Source organism: Mauremys mutica, chromosome 3, assembly GCF_020497125.1.
Source record: "Mauremys mutica isolate MM-2020 ecotype Southern chromosome 3, ASM2049712v1, whole genome shotgun sequence".
Lineage (NCBI taxonomy): Eukaryota > Metazoa > Chordata > Testudines > Geoemydidae > Mauremys > Mauremys mutica.
In genome coordinates, this window is record NC_059074.1 from 195,872,246 (window position 1) to 195,891,526 (window position 19,281).

General features: G+C 43.8%; 1 protein-coding gene and 1 long non-coding RNA gene across 8 annotated transcripts in view; one reads left to right on the plus strand and one right to left on the minus strand.

Moving 5' to 3' along the window:
* Positions 1-13,088, plus strand: part of LOC123366575 (WD repeat containing planar cell polarity effector) — a 243,775-nt gene extending 230,687 nt beyond the window's left edge. For 5 of the 7 annotated variants that reach the window (XM_045010175.1, XM_045010178.1, XM_045010176.1 and 2 more), the window contains 3 exons: positions 4,435-4,535; positions 6,224-6,261; positions 6,960-7,883. In XM_045010175.1, coding sequence (XP_044866110.1) covers positions 4,435-4,535; positions 6,224-6,261; positions 6,960-7,142 — 322 coding nt within the window. In that variant the 3' untranslated portion in view covers positions 7,143-7,883. Of the gene's footprint in view, positions 1-4,434; positions 4,536-6,223; positions 6,262-6,959; positions 7,884-9,822 lie in introns of those variants that run through there. The other 2 variants (XM_045010180.1, XM_045010181.1) reach the window with 2 other exon arrangements.
* Positions 5,531-19,281, minus strand: LOC123366579. The gene is made up of 4 exons (XR_006578146.1): positions 19,223-19,281; positions 10,141-10,239; positions 9,843-10,003; positions 5,531-5,666 (listed from the first exon to the last, which is right to left on the minus strand). It is a non-coding gene; the product is annotated as an uncharacterized LOC123366579 (long non-coding RNA).

Consider the following 19,281-nt stretch of genomic DNA (forward strand, 5'->3'; position numbering starts at 1 on the left):
TTCCCTCTAATTTAAGGTTTTGCGTGCCAGTAATACATGTTAATGTTTTTAGAAGGTCTCTTTCTATAAGTCTGTAATATATAACTAAACTATTGTTGTATGTAAGGTTTTTTACATGTTTAAGAAGCTTCATTTAAAATTAAATTAAAATGCAGAGCCCCACCCCCAGACCAGTGGCCAGGACCCGGGCAGTGCGAGTGCCGCTGAAAATCAGCTCGCGTGCCATCTTTGGCACACGTGCCATAGGTTACCTACCCCTGGGTTAAAGGAATCAGATACTTACAGTAATTGCAAAGTTCTTGGTTCAGGCTTGTAGCAGTGATGGAATAAACTGCTGGCTTGATAAGTCTCTGGTTGCTTCCAAATCATTGGAAGGACCTCAGTCCCTTGGTTAGAATGCTCCCATTAGTGCAAGTCCAGATGCTTGGGCAAGAAAGAGGCTGGAGCAGGATAGAGGCAAAATGGAGGGGTTTCCAGGGCCTTTTGTCTCTTCTGCCATGTGGCAGGACACCCACTGTTTCAAAACAAAACCCTCAGCACAGCTAGTGGAGAATCACAAGTGACCAGATAGTGTTTGGAGTCACATGGGCAAGTCACATGTTCATGCCTCATTTCGCTCAGTTATTGCAGGAAGCCATTACCTATATTCCAGACAGCACGTTTATAGGACAGTTCACCCAGTGCAGATGGGCGTCTCCCATGGTCAATTGTGAGTTAAGAGCCTTTTTGATGGGCCACTCAATTAGAATAATATCAGAGGGGTAGCCATGTTAGTCTGGATCTGTAAAAGCAGCAAAGAGTTCTGTGGCACCTTATAGACTAACAGACGTATTGGAGCATGAGCTTTCGTGGGTGAATACCCACTTCGTTGGATACATGTAGTGCCACGAAAGCTCATGCTCCAATACGTTTGTTAGTCTCAGGGGCGGCTCTAGACATTTCGCCGCCCCAAGCACGGCGTCATGCCGCGGGGGGCGCTCTGCCGCTCGCCGGTCCCACGGCTCTGTTGGACCTCCCGCAGGCGTGCCTGCGGAGGGTCCTCTGGTCCCGCGGCTCCGGTGGACCCTCCGCAGGCACCCTGCCTGCCACCCTCCCGGCGACCGGCAGAGCGCCCCCCGCGGCATGCCGCCCCAAGCACGGGCTTGGTGTGCTGGGGCCTGGAGCCGCCCCTGGTTAGTCTATAAGGTGCCACAGAACTCTTTGCTGGTCAATTAGACTAGACCCTCCAAGATGTGCTGGCTAACTACCTCGTGTGCGTTACCCCAGGAGCAAACATTTGAAATCCAGGTATAGAGTCAATATTCATAACTTTAAATACAAAAACGATACATGCATACAAATAGCATAATCCTAACCAGCAAATCATAAACCTTTTCATAGACGTTTTATATGCCACATTTTATATAAGATTTGTTACAAATATATAACAGTGGTTGCAACAATGCTCTATATGATCATATTTTAACCAGATAACATCAGAGGTGAGAAGAGTACTATAAATATATATGTCCAAACAACATTATACACAACATACTGTAACTTCATAAATAATCATAGTGCTTTACCTATATAGTATTTGTATACTTGAAGTTTGTTGTTCTAAGCCAAGCTTTTTTGAAGGCTACTGAGAAGATGCAGCATGGTGTACTAGACTGATCATCAGACTAGAAACCAGGAACTCCTGACTTCTAATCCTGTCTCTGTCACTATAGGCCTCATTCTTTGAATATTCAAAAACTCCACTGAAGTCAGTGGGAGTTTCTGATGCACCAAAAATGCTGGATAGGATAAATATATATGACCTTGGGCAAATCAGTTTTTGTGTCTGTAAAATTGAGGTAATAATAGTCATTGACTTCAAGAAATGTTGGTGGATTAATTAATGTGTGCAAAGCTCTTTGAAGATATACAATCAACTATTAGTACTAGTGATTTATTTGTTGCAAAGGAAATACACTCTTTGTTATTATGCTGTTATGTTATTTTGATTCTAATCAGGGGCAGCTCCAGGCACCAAGCACATGCCTGGGGTGGCAAGCCACGGGGGGGCGCTCTGCCGGTCGCCGCGAGGGCGGCAGGCAGCTTGCCTTCGGCGGCATGCCTGCGGAGGGTCCGCTGGTCCTGCAGCTTCGGCGGACCTCCCGCAGGCATGCTGCCGAATCCGCGGGACTGGGGACCTCCCGCAGGCAAGCCACCGAAGGCAGCCTGCCTGCCATGCTTGGGGCGGCAAAATACCTAGAGCCGCCCCTGATTCTAATCAAAGTGCCTCTAGATTAAATGAGATTATTAAACATTAAATTAGCTTGATTGTTCAACAATTTTTTTGAAAAAAATAACTTGGCTTTGTCACAAAAGTTATACATGTAATTAATGGAAAGTGTCTGGGTTTGCAAAACAAGGAGAATAAGCAAAGTGTCTGGCAACAGGTTCCTTACAAACATTTTATAATGTATAGTTTGGGGAATGCTGAGCCAAAACAAATGCTCGTTGCCGACAGAAAAACCTGACAATTACTTTATGTTGATCCAACTTGGCCGAACCCAGACTGACCTTGTTTACTCATCTCAGAGTCTTCTAATTCATATTAACTTGGCGTTGAAAGGGAACATGTGGCATGTGTGCAAAAGACCCATTTTCTGCATCTTTAGACTGAGCTAAACGTAGCACATTGAGTACTGCTAGTGCACTGAGCTCTTAGGTAGATTTATATGTATTAGATAGAACTGGTTAAGTTCCTTTTATCCCCACTGGGCTTTTCATATTTGTTGACCATAAAACTAGCAGCTCAGTAGAAGCAACATCTTCTTTTAAGCCTTTGGATATATATAAAATCCTCCCAGCACTGGCCAATTTTAAAGACACATCCAAAGAGGATGGACAGTTTTAAGCTCTTTTAAAACATAAAAATAGAGGGTTTACTGCAATTTGGCAGCCAAAAAAGCAATTTACAGGTCTCCACAGAATCCATGGCTATGTGTAAGAAAGCTGACCAAGATACTATGGAAAAGATAATGGGGTCAGAGAGCAAAAGAATCTCTCCATTTTGTAACTAGCCTAATCTGGTCTCCAATGAAGTTCCTTAGTTTCTTTTGCTGAGCCAATAAAGCTTAGTGTGATGTAGCCGTTGCATTATTGTGGCTTTAATATGGCTTGGGGAAAGCTGATGGGCAGGGTTGCTTTAAGTTGCTTTATGGATTCACAGCTGCTTGCGTAACCTTCACTGTACTGAGAGTAGAAAGACAAAGGCACAGGGAAAGTCTGAGCTCTTTCTTTAATTATTTACATTGTTGTCAGTAATAAAGGGCTGGAATCTATTATTTGTATTATCAAAGCCAAATGCGATTGTGTGCTGTAGCTGTTAATAAATTCGTGTGCAACATGAAAGCAGTCACATTTTCATTCTCACAATTTACTTCTGTCCAAAATTAAAAGAAGCACTTGCTAATCTACTCACAGACTTAAAAAAAAAAAAAGAAGGCATGTGGTGTCATTGTACCTTTGCAAATGGCAGTGCACTAGAGTAGATGATACCATATCCAAAGCGTAACTGGAAGGTGAGAAATCCACCAGAATGAGGAAGTGACAGAAACCCACTAGTCCTGCTTAATAATTTTTCCAGTTTTTATATTCTGCTCCTCTCTTCCTGCAGGCAAAACTCCTATTGACTTCACTGGGTGTTTTGCCAGCATGAGGACTGCAGGATCAGATCCTGCTAGGCATGCTGATCCCAAACAAGTTAATGTATCTACTAAAATCTAACAGTCTGATTCCACTGCCTGGGGAAGCAGATTGCCTACGTATGCTGTTGAATAACACAAGATTGAGGATGAATAAACAACAGGAGGATGAATGAAGAAATCAAGACTACCAAAATAAAACAAAGAACTTACACGTACATTCCACAACGTCATGCTGGTGGTTTTTTTGTTTGAGGAGAAGGAACAGTACAGAGCAAAATCTCACAACTTCTATCTTAGTGGTGTAGGGATTTTTGGTTTGGAGCTTTTTTAAGTGTGAGAATAATTAGATGATGGAGTTCTGGACATCACATTCTGCTTTCTTGGCATCCTGGTATCTGACTGACTGCTGTTCCTTAGAAGTATTTCAATGTGAAACATTCCTCTTGTCTGTTAGAACAATCTGAAGATCTGTTGGGGGCAACCTATTTAACAAAACCCTTAATCACTTGAAAGACAAGAACCTTACACCACATCTTTGACTGACAGCACAGCTATAGAAGGATTGCACAGGCAAGAGAGTTTTCATAGTAAAATTCAGTCAACAAACAGTAGCATCTGATAAAAAAAAAGCTAGAGTTTGAAAACAGTGAATTACAGGCTGCCATGCGCTTTTAAAGAGGTAAACAAACAAAATGGCTTTACTGTCTATTATATGACCCTCTGCTGCACACCCCCCCCCCTTTTTTTTTTTAAGTTCTGCTATGCGTAGACAAAGAGACAACAGGGAGAGTGCAGCTGGAATGGGGAGCAATGCTGCTTCTGTAATGGATAAACCCTTGTCCTGGAATCCAGCAGGTAAGAATTAACAAGTTACTTTCAAATAAGCACAATGGAAAGAAGTTGTACATTGCATAAATTGATATCCTGGAAAAATTTTAGCTCAGAAAGAAAAAGTGAGCTAGTGCTGAAAATTCATCACTGCTTAACTGTGTGCCAGCCGAACGAGGAGGAAGCAGGACCTAGCCATGAAAGCACAGACTACGAAGCAGGGAACTTGGCCTCTATTCCTGAGGCTACCACTGACTCTTGTGATCGTGGCAAAATCACTTAACCGCTGTGACTCAGTTTCCTCATCATTGTAAAACTATTTATTGCTCATAGATGAAAGGTGCTATATATGTGCAAAGGGTTACTGGTATTAGCAGCACTGTTTTATGTTTTAGTACATGAGAGCCAGAGTCTCAACAGGTGTAAACCAGTGTAGCTCCATTGAAGTCCATAGTTTGTAAAACAACAAGCAACACCATTTCGGCAAGGATGTTTCCAGAGTGAACAGATGAGGTCATTTTGTCTGTCAAGTATTTTAAACATTTGTCAAATAAATATAAATATATAAAATAAATACATATATATACACACACACACACATATATACATAATATATATGTGTGTGTGTATGTATATATATATATATATATATATATATAAATATACAAAAAACAAATTAATAAATGTGTGTACACATACACACACACACACACACCCCTCTACCCCTATATATCGCAACCTGATATAACATGAATTCGGATATACCGCGGTAAAGCAGTGCTCCGGGGGGGGGGGCGGGGGGCGGCGGGGCTGCGCACTCCAGTGGATCAAAGCAAGTTCGATATAACGGAGTTTCACCTATAACGCGTTAAGATTTTTTTGGCTCTCGAGAACAGCGTTTTATCAGGATAGAGGTGTATGTATACACACATAGATACACACCACACACACACATATAATAAAGAACAATGGCAGAATATTTCAATGGGGGGAAGCCATGGCAGGAGTGCCTGTATTACCTAGGGCAGGTTTGCACTTAAAATGCTGCAGCAGCACCACTGTAGCGCTTCAGCGAAGATGCTGCTATTCCGACAGGAGAGCTTCGTAGTTCATCCACATCCCCAAGTGGCCGTAGCGATGTCGATGGGAGAAGCCCTCCTGTTGAGATAATGCTGTCAGTCCTGGGGGTTAGGTTGGTATAACTGCCTCACTCAGGGATGTGGGGCTTTCACACCCCTGAGCAAAGTAGTTATACCAACGTAGGTTTATAGCGTAGGCCTGGCTCTAGTCACCAAGCCAGGTGTACTGATATACTTAAGGATATTTGTAAAATGGGTGAGGTAAGGATATTCACCCTTTGCCATGTTCAAGTATCATATCACATTTTCAAAGAGGTCAACATGAAAGGGTTGTGCTACCAGAGCTGCCATTAGCACATCCTACACCCACTTGGTTACAGATAGTCACACGTGTATTATACCTGGGTTGTCCCTGACCTCAGATCTGCCTCGCTCTCTTTGTCAAAATGCATTTTGCTATGGTTTGGCAGGGCTTGGGAAGCGAGAGAGGGAGGATCACATGTGCCCATACATATCTGGGTAATATGGTAAATGCGTTAATTCATCCATCGTGTGATAGGATACAGCTATTTTATATCCTATCAAGAGGCTGAAAAGTTAACGGCCGCATATTAACCTTGCTTCTTTGTTTTCCAGCTAGTTCGGGGAATTTTGGGGATGTTCATACAGAACAGGTAACATTTTTTTTGGTCCATTCTACTCCATTTCACCCCTTGGAACAAACACCATCTTTCATCCAAAGGCAGGAATTTCCACATCCATAGGGCTTGTAAAATAGAGCCAGACCTTCATGGTTTGAATCCAGCCCAGATCACCAGCGATCAAAATGTGTTGATGTCTGACCTTGATTTGGTGGAGAAATGGGTCATTAATCTCAGCCCACATCCATCTCACAGAAACAGCCACCACGTTTCCAACTAATTGCCTCCTTTGCTGGCAGTTTCAGCAGCGAGACCAAGAGTTAAAAGAGGCACACAGACTTAAATTGCCCTTCACCGGCTAGAATGTATTTGCTGTCCCAGGGTGGTGCCGTGTGGGCGGGGTGGGCTGCACTGTGGCAGATCTCTGGCTATGTGGAACTCGTCAGTCTGCAGCACGGTCAGTCCAGGATCTTTGAGGAGAAATACATTCACCTCAGTTTTGGTTAGCAGCGGGGCAGTAACCACTGTCGTTAAGCTTACAAGCTAGTTTCCATTCTAGCCCCTGTTTACAGTTGCTTGTAACGGTCTGACACTCACCTTGGGGGAGGATGGAAATTTTCAGTGTACGTCCTGTGTACAAAAAGGTGATTTTTTAAAAAAAACACTGAGCAAAACCTGTCCAGCCTCCAGCCCCCCAAGGACAGTGTGAAAATACACTTTTGTCCCATCAGAACAACAACCCGTGCCAAATAGAACAACTCTCCAGGGACAACTCTCTTGTCAGCCCAGGATCCACACAGAGCAACCTGCTCCGGCCACACCCTCTCCAGCCCCATCATGCTCCAGCGCACCCTCTCGTGATGGGGGGGGGAAGGGCGGTCCCAGAGCAGGCGGCACAGAATGGACTGTGGTAGCTGGGCACCCCCAGGAGATTCCCCTGCTCAGAGGGAACCTCCAGCTGCCTCTTTAAGCCAACCCTGCCCTCTCTGTGCTGGCCATAAGCATACGGTATAGAGGAACTGTGAACATTGGCTGACGTACATACAATACCTATGTTTACCGCTAACTTCTCTTAATAGTTAACAGCCTCCTTTCCTGAAATGTACCTTAAAAAAATCTCCTCTCTGCATGTGTAGCTATGTTAGCCTTGTAGCTAGTGCTACTGGCTGGAAAGAACGTGCATAGTCCATGGGTGCTTCCAAAATTACTCAAATTCCCTACAGATAAGGGAAGTTACTGTGTTAAATAGTCTGGGTCATTAATGATATGCTAGACCCCATGACAAATTAGCATACCGGAAAAAAAGACCAAGATGTACATGTGTCTCTAAGGTTGGAGAAACATTTTCTGATCTTTAATTACATGATCTCGTTTGACTGTGAAAAGACTGTATTGTAATGTGCAGGGACCTGGGAGCAGCTGAAGTGTAGTTCTGCTCTGAAAAGTGACTGTTAAAATGGTGGGACTTTGTGTTCATTGTCTCTCAATGACTCCAGATCAAATATGTGCCGTCTACAAGTCAAAATATGAGGATTTTTCCTGACTGCCACCCTTGCAAACTCAGGCTGGGATCTGACAGCCAGGCTGGGTTCTGTTCTTCTTGTGTATAGTCACATTCACTAAAGATTTTGCAAGGTAAACTCTGCCTTTGATGATAATGTCTTCACATGATGCCCTCAGCGACATCTGTGCAATTCCATGGATTTCAATGAGTAGGCACTGCTCTAGCTGACCGCTACAAACTGGGTTTGTACAGCACCTAACACAATGGGGTCCTAGTCTGTGACTAAGGCTCCTAGCTGCTACAGTCATTCAGATCATAAAGCTTGGTAGATAGTTCTGTTTGGTGCACGGGGAAAGAGAACCTTGCTTCATCTCCCGGAGCTGGGTTGTCTGCAGCAAGGAGGCAGATGCAGTAACAATGTATCTTTGCCACTGAAGTGAGAAATTATGACAATTACTCTAATTACACGAGGAAGCAAGATGGAGCCATTTTTACGTTGTCACTTTTCGGAGTGGAACCACACTTCAAAGCCATACAAGGAACGTTAACTTGGACATTTCCTGAATTTTTAGTGCTCACCTAGGTAACTTGAACAGCCTGCTACTGTAGTGTTATAGAATATCACATGCATGTTCGTCCTTTGCATGATATACTGCACGCTAAATGTTCTGTACAAGTTCAAAATCAAGAGAGTGTTCTTCTCCGTCATTCTGGGTTTTTTTTAATTTTTTTTTTTTTTGTGTAAAGATATATTGGACATTCTCATAAGATCTTGGAGAATGAAAAACTTTTCCCTTTTGTCCAGCTAATTGGTTGAATGTTGTTTTATTGAAAATCATGGAAAGAGCCAGGTGGAGTAGCCTGTTGAATTCAGTATCAATATTGCCAAAGCCCTAGGGAACGCGGCTTATGCTTTAGGGAGATGTTTAAAATGCATGCACTCGGAGGGCCAAAACCTGGGTCTTGTCACCCAGCCCAACTTGGGGCTGTACTCTGGATATTTCCAGTGGGGAGCCAGAGGACACCTCCCACCTACAGCCACAGAGCGGCTGTGAAGCCCAATGGCTGAATTAACCCTCCAACGCACCCGCGTATGCCCCCCTTCACTCCACTGTTCCTCTAGCCTGGCTTTGCTGCCATTGCTTCAGAAGGGCCCCTCTCATGGCTGGGCTCGGTGCCACAAGAGGGGGGCACACCCAGAGCCCAGCCATTTCTTGCACAGTGGAACTGCCTTGGTTCTGCTGCTGGAGACACCTCTGTGGCCATGGCGTTGAGGATTTGACTTGCCCTAAAGAGCAGAGCTGTACCAAAGAACTGGGGGTCAGAAGTGGCCTATTCCCCGGGTGAGTGGAGACCGGGGGCCTTGCTGAGACTATATCCACAGCATCATGTAAACAATCTCTTGCACATATATCACAACCTCTGTATTCTTTGCTCACTGTGAATCCTCCCTGAAACTGCAGGAAATTGTTCCCATTCACCTGCCAGGTCCAGAAAAATCACCGTCACATAGCCAAATATTTGACCAAGAAAGGCTTTGCTGTTTGAAGACAATTAGTTATTTTCTAGAAGAAATGGTTAGCTGTGCTCTCATCACTGGCCACTGTAAGTCCAGCTGATCCAGTGATTAGAGGTAGAGATGGGGCCGAGTGTGGAAAGTCAGATCCAAACATCTCTGATGTTAGAGATCTGGCATTCGGGTTCAGTTAAGTCAGAGACTGGAAATCACGGGACTCATGTTCTGTTCCCAATTCTATTCTACCTGGGTGATCTTGAGAAAGCGCCACATTTTCAGAAGTCTCTTCTCATTTAAGGTGCCTTAATTTTTGGATGCCTAACTTGGTACAAGTAGGTCTCCAGAGGTCCTGATCACCTCCATCTATAAAAATCAGGCTCCAGGTGTCTCAAATTGCACACGTTTGAAATTGGAGGCCTTCACCTCTTTGTGGCTCAGTATCTTGATCTGAAACTAGGATGATAATGCTTACTGAGATTTTGTACAGTTCTCTGAGAGCTTGGCACCATGTAAGTGCAAAGTTATTAATTAATTTATTATAGATTAATTAACAAAATGACCACCACACCTACAGGGGAGAATTCCTGTGCTTACCCTCATAGCAGAAGACAAGACGGCTGTCAATCTCATAGGAGGAGGATTTAGGAGTGAAAAAGGAGCAAAGCAGCATGGTTACCATAAAGATGTAGACAATGTCGAGTGTTGAAACGTTAGACAGAAACCCCAGGATTTGAGCAGGTGCTACATTCCTGCACCTAGAAACAGAGCGATGTCAATAATTATCCAGTAGTTTGAAATGGTCTTATGGAAACTAGAGTGAAATGTCCAATATCAATGAAACAAATGAAAGTTCTAAGAGTCTTACATCCCTTAAGAAGACAGAGAATCTTACCATGCACGAACTTTACTGCACGATCTGCCTGGGAGAGTTGTGGTAGAGGCGATGCATGAAATTCACCAGGAAAGAGGACTTGTTTCAGCATTATATAACCTTAGGGGTGTGGTAGAGAAGTGTTTAGTTATATAGAGAGGAATGGGGAAACACTTTCATTTTCCTATAAAACAACTAACTGTTGGTATTTATGTGGTGCATGGAGCTTTATCCAGTAAAGGCCAAGTGCCTCCTAACAAACGTGTTCTCCAACTTTTTCCTCATCCACCAAGCAGCGAAAATGTCAGACAAGAGGCTGGAACTAAAATGCAGTATTTATATCAAGACAAAATGCTAGCTGTTGAAATACTTTTGACCCTAAACATACGGCAGTAATATATGCATTGTGCACTGAAGCATTGTTTAAGAATGTGATGTGTATCTCTGTGGTAGAATATATATACCATAAGATGGAGCTGCTGCTCTGGTAAATGCTTCTTATTAGGTTGCAAGGGTGTTTTTTTTTTCCCCTCAATTGAAGTGAAAGAGTGAAAGCCACATGAATCCCACTGAACTTGCCAGCACACACATAAGCCTGCGGCAGCCTTAACTTACATACCCTTCTTGTTGCCAGTTTTCCACTTTTTTTTTCCAATTTAAATTAATGTATTTTGTAAACTACAGTAGAGCACATACACCCGCTTCCCTTTGATTTCAGCTCCACACCTAGTTTTCCTTTGCATCACGAAGAGGTTTCTGCTCATATGTAATTGTAAGGGAAGCAGTGATTCACTAGAGCATAACCCTTTCCTTAGCAAAGTTTTCACACTTTTTGTAGGCATGCCAACAACATGTAGCATGAAACACCCTTGCGTTCTAGGCACATGCCGTTTTCATTAATTGTCATGTTGCTTACAAAAATAATGAGCTATGTTTCAGTTCTGCACATGCATTTGTTGTGCATACATTGGGGGGGCCCATTTATGTGCACTTAAATCAAGTATTTGCAGGTTTGCATTAAGATTACAAAATTGCATCCCTCGCTTTAAAAATCTGGCTCTGGTAATACTGGCATTAAGACAATGTTAGAATGTTTGTTATACATTTTAAATAAAGAGAACAAAATAAGGTTTAGCTTTTGCAAATAAGCTTCCATGCAGAGGTTAATTGGAGTCAATATTTAGATAGGTTTGCATTTCCTTGTATTTGTTTTGGAGTTTCTTAAATATAAAAAGGGTACATTTTAAAATCTATCATTGCATTTAATTTCTGTAGGCTAAAGTGAGTGATTGTATGTTGTTGTTTTTCCCCCAGGAGGCTGGAGGAAGTGGCTCTCTCAAAGTGGTTCATTTTGGTCTAGTATAATCAAGAATATGAACACTTTCACTTTAAAAGAAAAATACTCTAAGCCTGATTAGACTCCCACTGAAATTCATCGCAGTCTTTCATTTGGCTTCAGTTGTCTTTGGATCAGGCCCTTCAAGAGAAAATTCAGTTAAAAGTTTCAGCGCCGGTCTGCTTAAAACACTGAATTATTGATTTATAGGCACCTGTCTCTGCAAAAACTGACCCACGTTTATTTATGAAAAGCAATATTGTGAAATTTTCCTCATGCCATTTGATGCCATACAAAATCCAATAATCATGGCTACCAGTATTACTGTACAAATGGTAATGCTGAAAGATTGTTTTTTCATTAAACAAATCCATAAGCCTCGCAGAGCAAATTCTCTGTAATTCTCCATGCATTATATATTTTAACAATCTTCACTTAGATGCAGATTTGAATTTCCACTTAAGGCTCTGAAAACCATTCTACCGAGATACTAGCAGATAAAATCTTCACTCAGGATACCTCTGTGAAAGAGCAGCCTTTCACAGTCAGCAGCGTTTTTTAAAGAATGCTCTCAATTTTCGTATCTACATATATCATCTTAGGTGAATAACCATTATTTTGCCTTTAAAAAAAAAAGACATGGAGTCTCTTAAACATCATTCCATTGGAGTCCAGATTTTAATCTTGCTCCTCTAGCCACTAACAGAAAATGCTACAGAGAAGACAACTTAACCTGTTTCATTACTATACTTGTTCCGGAACTATTAAAAGAGAAAAGGAACTTTATGATGTTTCTGCCTTCCTACCATATCATGTATGTGCACACATATTGTACTTTACTATATATACACACATATAGATTAAGCTTGATCTTTTGGACCAGTCAGTTATGTAAAACTGAAAGTCAATGATCTACTTGAATTTGCTTTTTGGTTACTGTCTTTAAACGGTACTGTCACTAACTAAGTGGATTAAAAATAAAAAATCAAACTGTTTAGAAATACTGTGTTGAGAAAATCTGAGTTTATTTAAAATGTATCGATTTATTGTTCATTGGTCCAGCCATTTTTTTTCCCCTAAAAGGCTGCTGAAATCTAACATACTCAGTGGATGGTGGGTTTGGTAGTAATAAATAAATCCAACATAATTTAGCTGTTTGTTTGTATCAGCATATTCAGAGATGTCTATTAAAACAGACTGAAAAGCTTACGTCTTGAGTGAACAAAACTGTTAAGTGCATAAAATTCTACATATTCAATGGGGAAAATATTAATAAAGTGAGAACTGTGAAACAAACAGCAGTTTACTACAGCATTTCACCACACACAGCTGTATATATAATGGATGGTTACGCTATGCATCCGTACAGTAATTTGAGGAGAGCATGTGTTGCATATGATACAGATTTCTATTTAATTTCTGAGATAGATGCAGTGCAACAACAGATCAAGGAAATCTCTCACTTGCTCTACATAAAATGCTGAAATGTGTTACCTAGGCATAGAGCTATTTTGCTGAATTGAAGCCATATTTCTGTCAGTACAAGTGATGGTCTATATGTGGGATTAATCTGACACCAGACAGTGATCCTTAATCCTTCAGTATATCATAATCTATTTACTTTGCATGCTAAGAGGATTTTGGTTTAAAAATATACAGGAAGTGATGCTAGAAATGTACATAAGATCAAGAATGTTGTTTCCTAAAATCTCAGTTTTTAATAAAATCCCTTTTTGGCTTTCTTGGAGTTCTTTCCTAGAAAAGTGTTGAATAGGGATTTAGCTGAAAATGGGCATATGTTTTCCTTTATGCTTCAACCTTGTCACCATGTTCATCCTTCTTCCCTGCAGTTTTTTGTGCTGGATGTAAAACATGAAAGAAAAGATCTCCACTGTAGCAGGATCATTTTCTGGGTGTTATGCTGGGAGATTTTAGTGACAAAATCAAAACAGGTTTTGAGCTAATGTGGAATTTTTGTATATATTACTTTCTATTTACGTTCATGATTTAGCAATGACTATTATCCAGAGGTCAGCGCAAAGAAAGCCACAAATGGATTGTGTGCAGTGGTTCTTTACTCATAAGATTGAGGAATACATTGTATGATCTGTAATCACCTATTTTCTTTGCACCACCCCAGAGAGGTGTCTACAAAATGATTGTTATAATTCACATTATTACATACTTGTAATTTGAACTTATAACCGTATCATTTACACTTCTACTCTTCTGTACGTGCTCGTCTCAATTATTATACTTAGCATTTATATAGGGTTTTACATCTACAAAGCCAATAATCGTCTAATGATTAGAGCACCGAACTGGGAATCGGGAGCTCTGGATTCTGTTCCTAGTTCTGACCGTAATTCCGTGTGAGACTCCGGAAAAGCTGCTTTACCTCTGCATTTCCCTAGCTGCAAAATGGAGCTAATAATACTCCCCAGCTTTGTAAGATGCTTTGAAATACTGGGGTGCAAAGGGCTATGTAAGTACTAAGTGTCGTTAGTACTGTAGTTTTATTTACTCTTTGTTACACCCCAGTACAGTAATTACAAATAGAAAAACTGAGACAGAGAGGGGTTAAAACCAAATTTTTCAGACTTGAGTAACTGAAGGTTAAAGAATGCCAAATATATTGAAAATAGCAATGTAATAAATTAGGTCACACCCACCTTGAGGGGCCCAATTTTTCAGACGTACCAGGGCAAAAAACAAAACAAAACACTGACAGCTGAACTCAAATATTTTCTGGACCAGCCAACTATAAGGACTAGGCTTTGCCCAGTGACCGGAAAGGGATTTATCTGTGTCTCAGCCCGACCAGCTCTCAGCACCATTCACCGGAACCCACAACCACAGCCACCAGCACTTAAGCTGAGGGTCTGCGTGCCCTGGGATGAGAGGAAGAGCAGGCCGCGAGTCTGCCGCACGAGAGAGCAGACATGTCCACAGTGACCTGGTCTCTCATCCAGCCACTTGGGCATCTTTCCCCAGCATCACACTGCGTTTAAACAAATCCCACACAAGATGTCCTTGTTCCCTGACATTTCAGGCATGTTTAAAACATGTCATGTCACAGCTGTGAGTGACTCAACTGTCTCAATCAGATTTTTTTCTTTAAATCCCTATATCATGCGTTGCCCTTTTCTTACAGTGATGCGCTTTACTGGCCAGACTTGAGTGCAGGTGATTAACATCACCCACATAAAGCCCAATTGCTTGGGCTTCACACAAGTGAAATGTGAGAAGATTGAGGTGACAGTATCTGCCCACCCACCCTCAATCTGGGGCCAGTGCCCATGTAGACTAGAGAAACAGCCACCGCATCTGTGCCACTTGAATGACGTGCTAGACCCAAGGAATCTGGGTAATCATGGGAGACAGTGTCTTGTGTGATTACTGGGTACGTATGTACAGTATGCAGGGAGACAGTAGCAAGTTTTGTTCGTTAAAGGGTTTAATCACTGTGTGTTATTTTCTGGATTATTTTCTTTTGAATAGGAAAGATGCTACAGAGGACCCTGTAGTGGTTTTTCAGGCAATTGGCCATATTGCCCTGAGTTGTGCTCTTAGAACTTTTGAAGTAACCCCATAGTTCAAGGGGAAAAGCCATGGGGGGGTGGGTTGTTGGTTTTTAAAGCTTTTCGGCCAAAAGCCATATTTGATCTGATCAGAAACATTGCTTCTCTGAACCCCCTTTGCTATTCACACCCGCTACATGGACCTTATTCTTATGCCTTGTTCATTAGCTCAACTAATATGATTTTTAAAAGCCTACCATGTGGCGTATAGGTGCTAGAGACATCATTGAAACCAAAACTAAGACTGAGATGCTAAACCCTTGAGCCCCACTCCTTCCAAACACAAATATTGTTTAGTTATTAAACAACATGAGTCACCAGTGATGACACATTCCTGGTCTCCTCTAGGGAAAAGGTCATAACCTGGCTGGCATCTACTCTGGACCTAAATTCTGAAGCAAGGTCCCTGGATTCTGCAGCTTGCTAGAATGGCAGACTAGAAGTGCTGTGGCAGCTTCATTTAAATCAACAAAGAGAGGATTTGAATTAATTAAATATGAAAAAAATGACTAATACAATCATTGACGTAGTCCCCGTGTTGTTTATTTTTATATTTATAAATGATTCAAGTCCCCAGCTATGGAGGACTGAGAGGCAGTTTTGATTGCTGGCTGTTTCTGCGCAAATGATCAGCCGCACTGATCATTAAATTGTCATTATTAAATTCCAAATTTAACACCCCAGTGAGGCAATTGAAGCAGTTCACAACTTTCAGCCCTTCTGTTTCAGGCTGTCTCCAAACTCAGGAGGACAACATTGCTTCAGTTCACACTTGGTTCATATTTGCTACACAACCAAGAGGACTAGAACCAATTTTTCCCTGTGAAAGTGGAGGTTCTGGAGTACAGCTCTGTGGCAATGGATGGAGACCGTGGCCACAGAATACATGGACCCGGCTTTCTACTGTGTCTTTACGTTTCGGTATTTATTCATGTATATTGAGAATTAGCTAGGCACTCCTAGGGGCAGAAGGATAATTACACAACAGGCCAAAATAGGCTTTAAAAGATCTAAACACCTCTCAAAACCTCTCCCTCCCAGCCCATTTGATTCAGCCCTGCCCAGACAAGCCTTGCAGCAGTCGCCGAAGGTCTTTCAATTCCCTCTTGCTTGTATCTCTGCCTGCACGTTGACCTTGGGTAAGACGCTCAGGCACAGATTTGTAAAGGTGTTGCCTTGCTCAGCACTGCAAGGCCAGAGTGATTTAAACAGCCAAGCCACTTTCAAAGGAGACGTGGGCTCCTAGCTCACTTTTGAAAATGGGCCTTAGCCATCTATATTGCGTATGCCCAGATACGTGGAACGAGTGGGAATTAGGCACCTAAATACTCCCATAAAGCTGGGCCCTAGGCCTTGCAGCCCTGGGTGAAGCAACACCTAAATCCCTTTCAAAATCTGTCCCTCAGTGCTGAGCCCGCGTCCCAGGGATTGGAGGTCTATGGCAATGCTACCAATGATGTCAGTCGTTGTAGGATTTGGGCCTTTTTCTCACCCTGCTTCTAGTGCCTCATCTGCAGAGCAGCAAGTCAGGTGTGATTTGTCTGTTCCACCCCAAACCCCTACAGAGACCGCTCCGGTTGCAAACTGAAGCGCTCCAAAGTCAGGAGGTGACAACCTGCCCCTCAACCTCGTGTGGACGCCTGGGGAGACACGATTTAAGGACATGGGCAGGTGCCATTTTTCCCCACAGTGCAGAGGATGGACAGTGCTCAGGTCCCCATTCAGCAAGGTACTAAAGGACACGCCTAGCTTCAAGCACATCAATAGTCCCGTTGAAGCCCATGAGACGCCTCCCATGAGTGGAAGGAGTCTCCTGCCATGTTAATGTTGGGCACGTGCTTCAGTGCCTTCCTGAACTATGTGAATGAAGCCGCTGGACAAGATTCCATTTGATCTTCGCTCCGCTGTGTGTTTCCTGTGCCTTATTTATTCCAAGCCAGCCAAGTCCTGCGCTGAAGAAAAATGTGGATCGCTTTCCTTGCTGTATCAGCTGTTCACTAGAACAGTCTCCCTGTGCCTCACAAGCATTAATGGGTGTCCCCATGCCAGCCCCAGGAGTGAGGCTGGCTGTGGGAAGAATTATTTTTCCCCCCCACTTACCACATGCAGCACTCAGGCGCGCAGAGTCAGTGACTTGCCGCAAGTCACAAGCCTGCTTGCTAAAGCTTCCAGAAAACAAAACCAAAGTTCGGCTGAAAATGTAAAAACGTTGAGGAAGAGACCAAGCAACTGAAAATGATCCTTTACCGTGGAGATTTGGGGCATCTTTGGGTCTAGGTCTTGCTCTGCAGATTGCGTCCACTGGTGGGACAGGCTGGGAGATCCTTGAACGGCAAGTAGGTGCCTAGAGCTTGGGGGGTCTCCGTGTAGACGGGTATTGTCAAGTTTCCGAGTGTTTAGCGCTACAAGGCTGCAGGTAGGGGCGGGGGATCTCAAAGCTGGGGTAGGAAGCTGAGGGAACCTGAAATAATCAAGGACATTTTGGAGGCAGGGGAGCAAGTGCCTTCGTCACGAGGCATCCCTGGCGGGCGGGCGCCCGGCGAGGCAAGAGCAGGTTGCCTACAGCGTAATTCACCGGAGCTGAAGTGACTCCGTTCCGCCCCGGGGCGCCCCGAGGGTTGCACTGGCAGATGTGAGGCACTCGCCGCGTTCCGGAAGCAGGGGCCGTTGGAGACGAATTAACCCGCAGGGACAGAGGTGCCGGGTTTTATCACGCCTGGCAGGGGCCCGGGGGATGCACCTGAACGTCAGGTTGGCTAGTCGGGGTGGCAACAGGCAGTTTCGAAAGGACAAGCATGGAGGGGACCGAGCGGGGGGGGGGCAGCCTCAAATGCGTAGCCCCAGCGGCTTCGCTGAAGGGTCGTGAACCAGAGCTGCGCAACCCCCCCCCCCCAGCACAGATACTAGCCGGAGGAGAGTCCGCCTTGCAGCGGCGAGCCAGGAGCGAGCCCATCGAGATAACGGGGTCGCGATCGCCCCCCTCCACTAGAAGAATACAGGGGGGCGAGGTTATTATTTCGGCTGTCACACTTTAGTGTCGGAGCCATACGCTCATTAGCAATCAGCCAGGCTAAACTGGGTCTTTGTAGCGAGTCCCGTAGTCTGCTGGCATAGGCGGGAGCCGTTTCGAAGCAGAAAAGCCAGGAAACAGGTGCTTAAAAATGCAAACGTAGATGACGATTCGCTTACAAGTGTCTCTCGTATGCTCTGTGAAGGGGCTGAATTCCGCCCCCCCCCCCCGACACGCACACAGTGTACACACGCCCTGCCTTAGCACACCCGCAGACCCAGCTCCGGGGGAGAGTGGGTGGGCTGCATCTCTGCAGAAGTTTCCACTCTGGGCAAAGATGCAGGCTCAGAAGCGCTCGCTTTCCCTTTGCAGAGTCAGGAGAGCCTAGAACCTTTGCTGCACCGCTCAGGAGAAAAAAAAATATGATCGTGCATTGAAAAGTCCTTGCCGTATTTCTTAACCTCTTTTAAAGTGAAAAGTCGGAGGAGGAGGGGGGCGCCTGTTAGTTATCACACTATCCTCATTACTATTAAGCCCAGATGTTTCCCCCAACATGCAGGAAGGCTGATCAGTTCTGAGAAGAACTGGTGAGCACCGGGTGTTGATCCCTGGACATTCGGAATGACAAATGGATTCTGAGGGGTGTGTTTGTTTGTGTGTTTGTTTGCTTTGCCTGGCAAAAAGTGTCTGCTCTCTGACCTCAGGGGCCAGCCTGAAAGTTTTCCAATAGCCTCAGATGCGCACAGAAAATTCCAGCCCGGAATAGCACGAAACGGGAAATCCGAGACGGGTGGATGCTTTGACAGAATGAGAGAAAGGAAGATTTGCTTAGAATTCTACCTTAACTTGACAGAAATTCGGGGTGGGGGCCCTCCGGGTTTGGATCCTACATACTAGAGAACAGGGAAACAGAAGCTCCCTTTGAAGCATTTTCGTTCCATTTCGCTATGTCTAAACAGACCTAAGTCCCTCTCGGAGTTCATGTGAGGTTTCCCCATACAGCGTCTTGAACCCCAGCATGCGGGGGGGGGGAGATTGCTCACCCCCCAGCTGGCTCAAACTTCTCTATAGAAAGGGCCAACACTCTAGTCTGCAGGGGACAAACCACAGATCTAACCGTTCTGATTCAGTATCTGTCCGTGCGTTCACACACACACGCCCCTAAAAAAAACCTACCTGAGGCTTTTCTTCAGTGCTTACGAACAGCAAAATGCAAGTCTCAGCTCCCTCTTGGC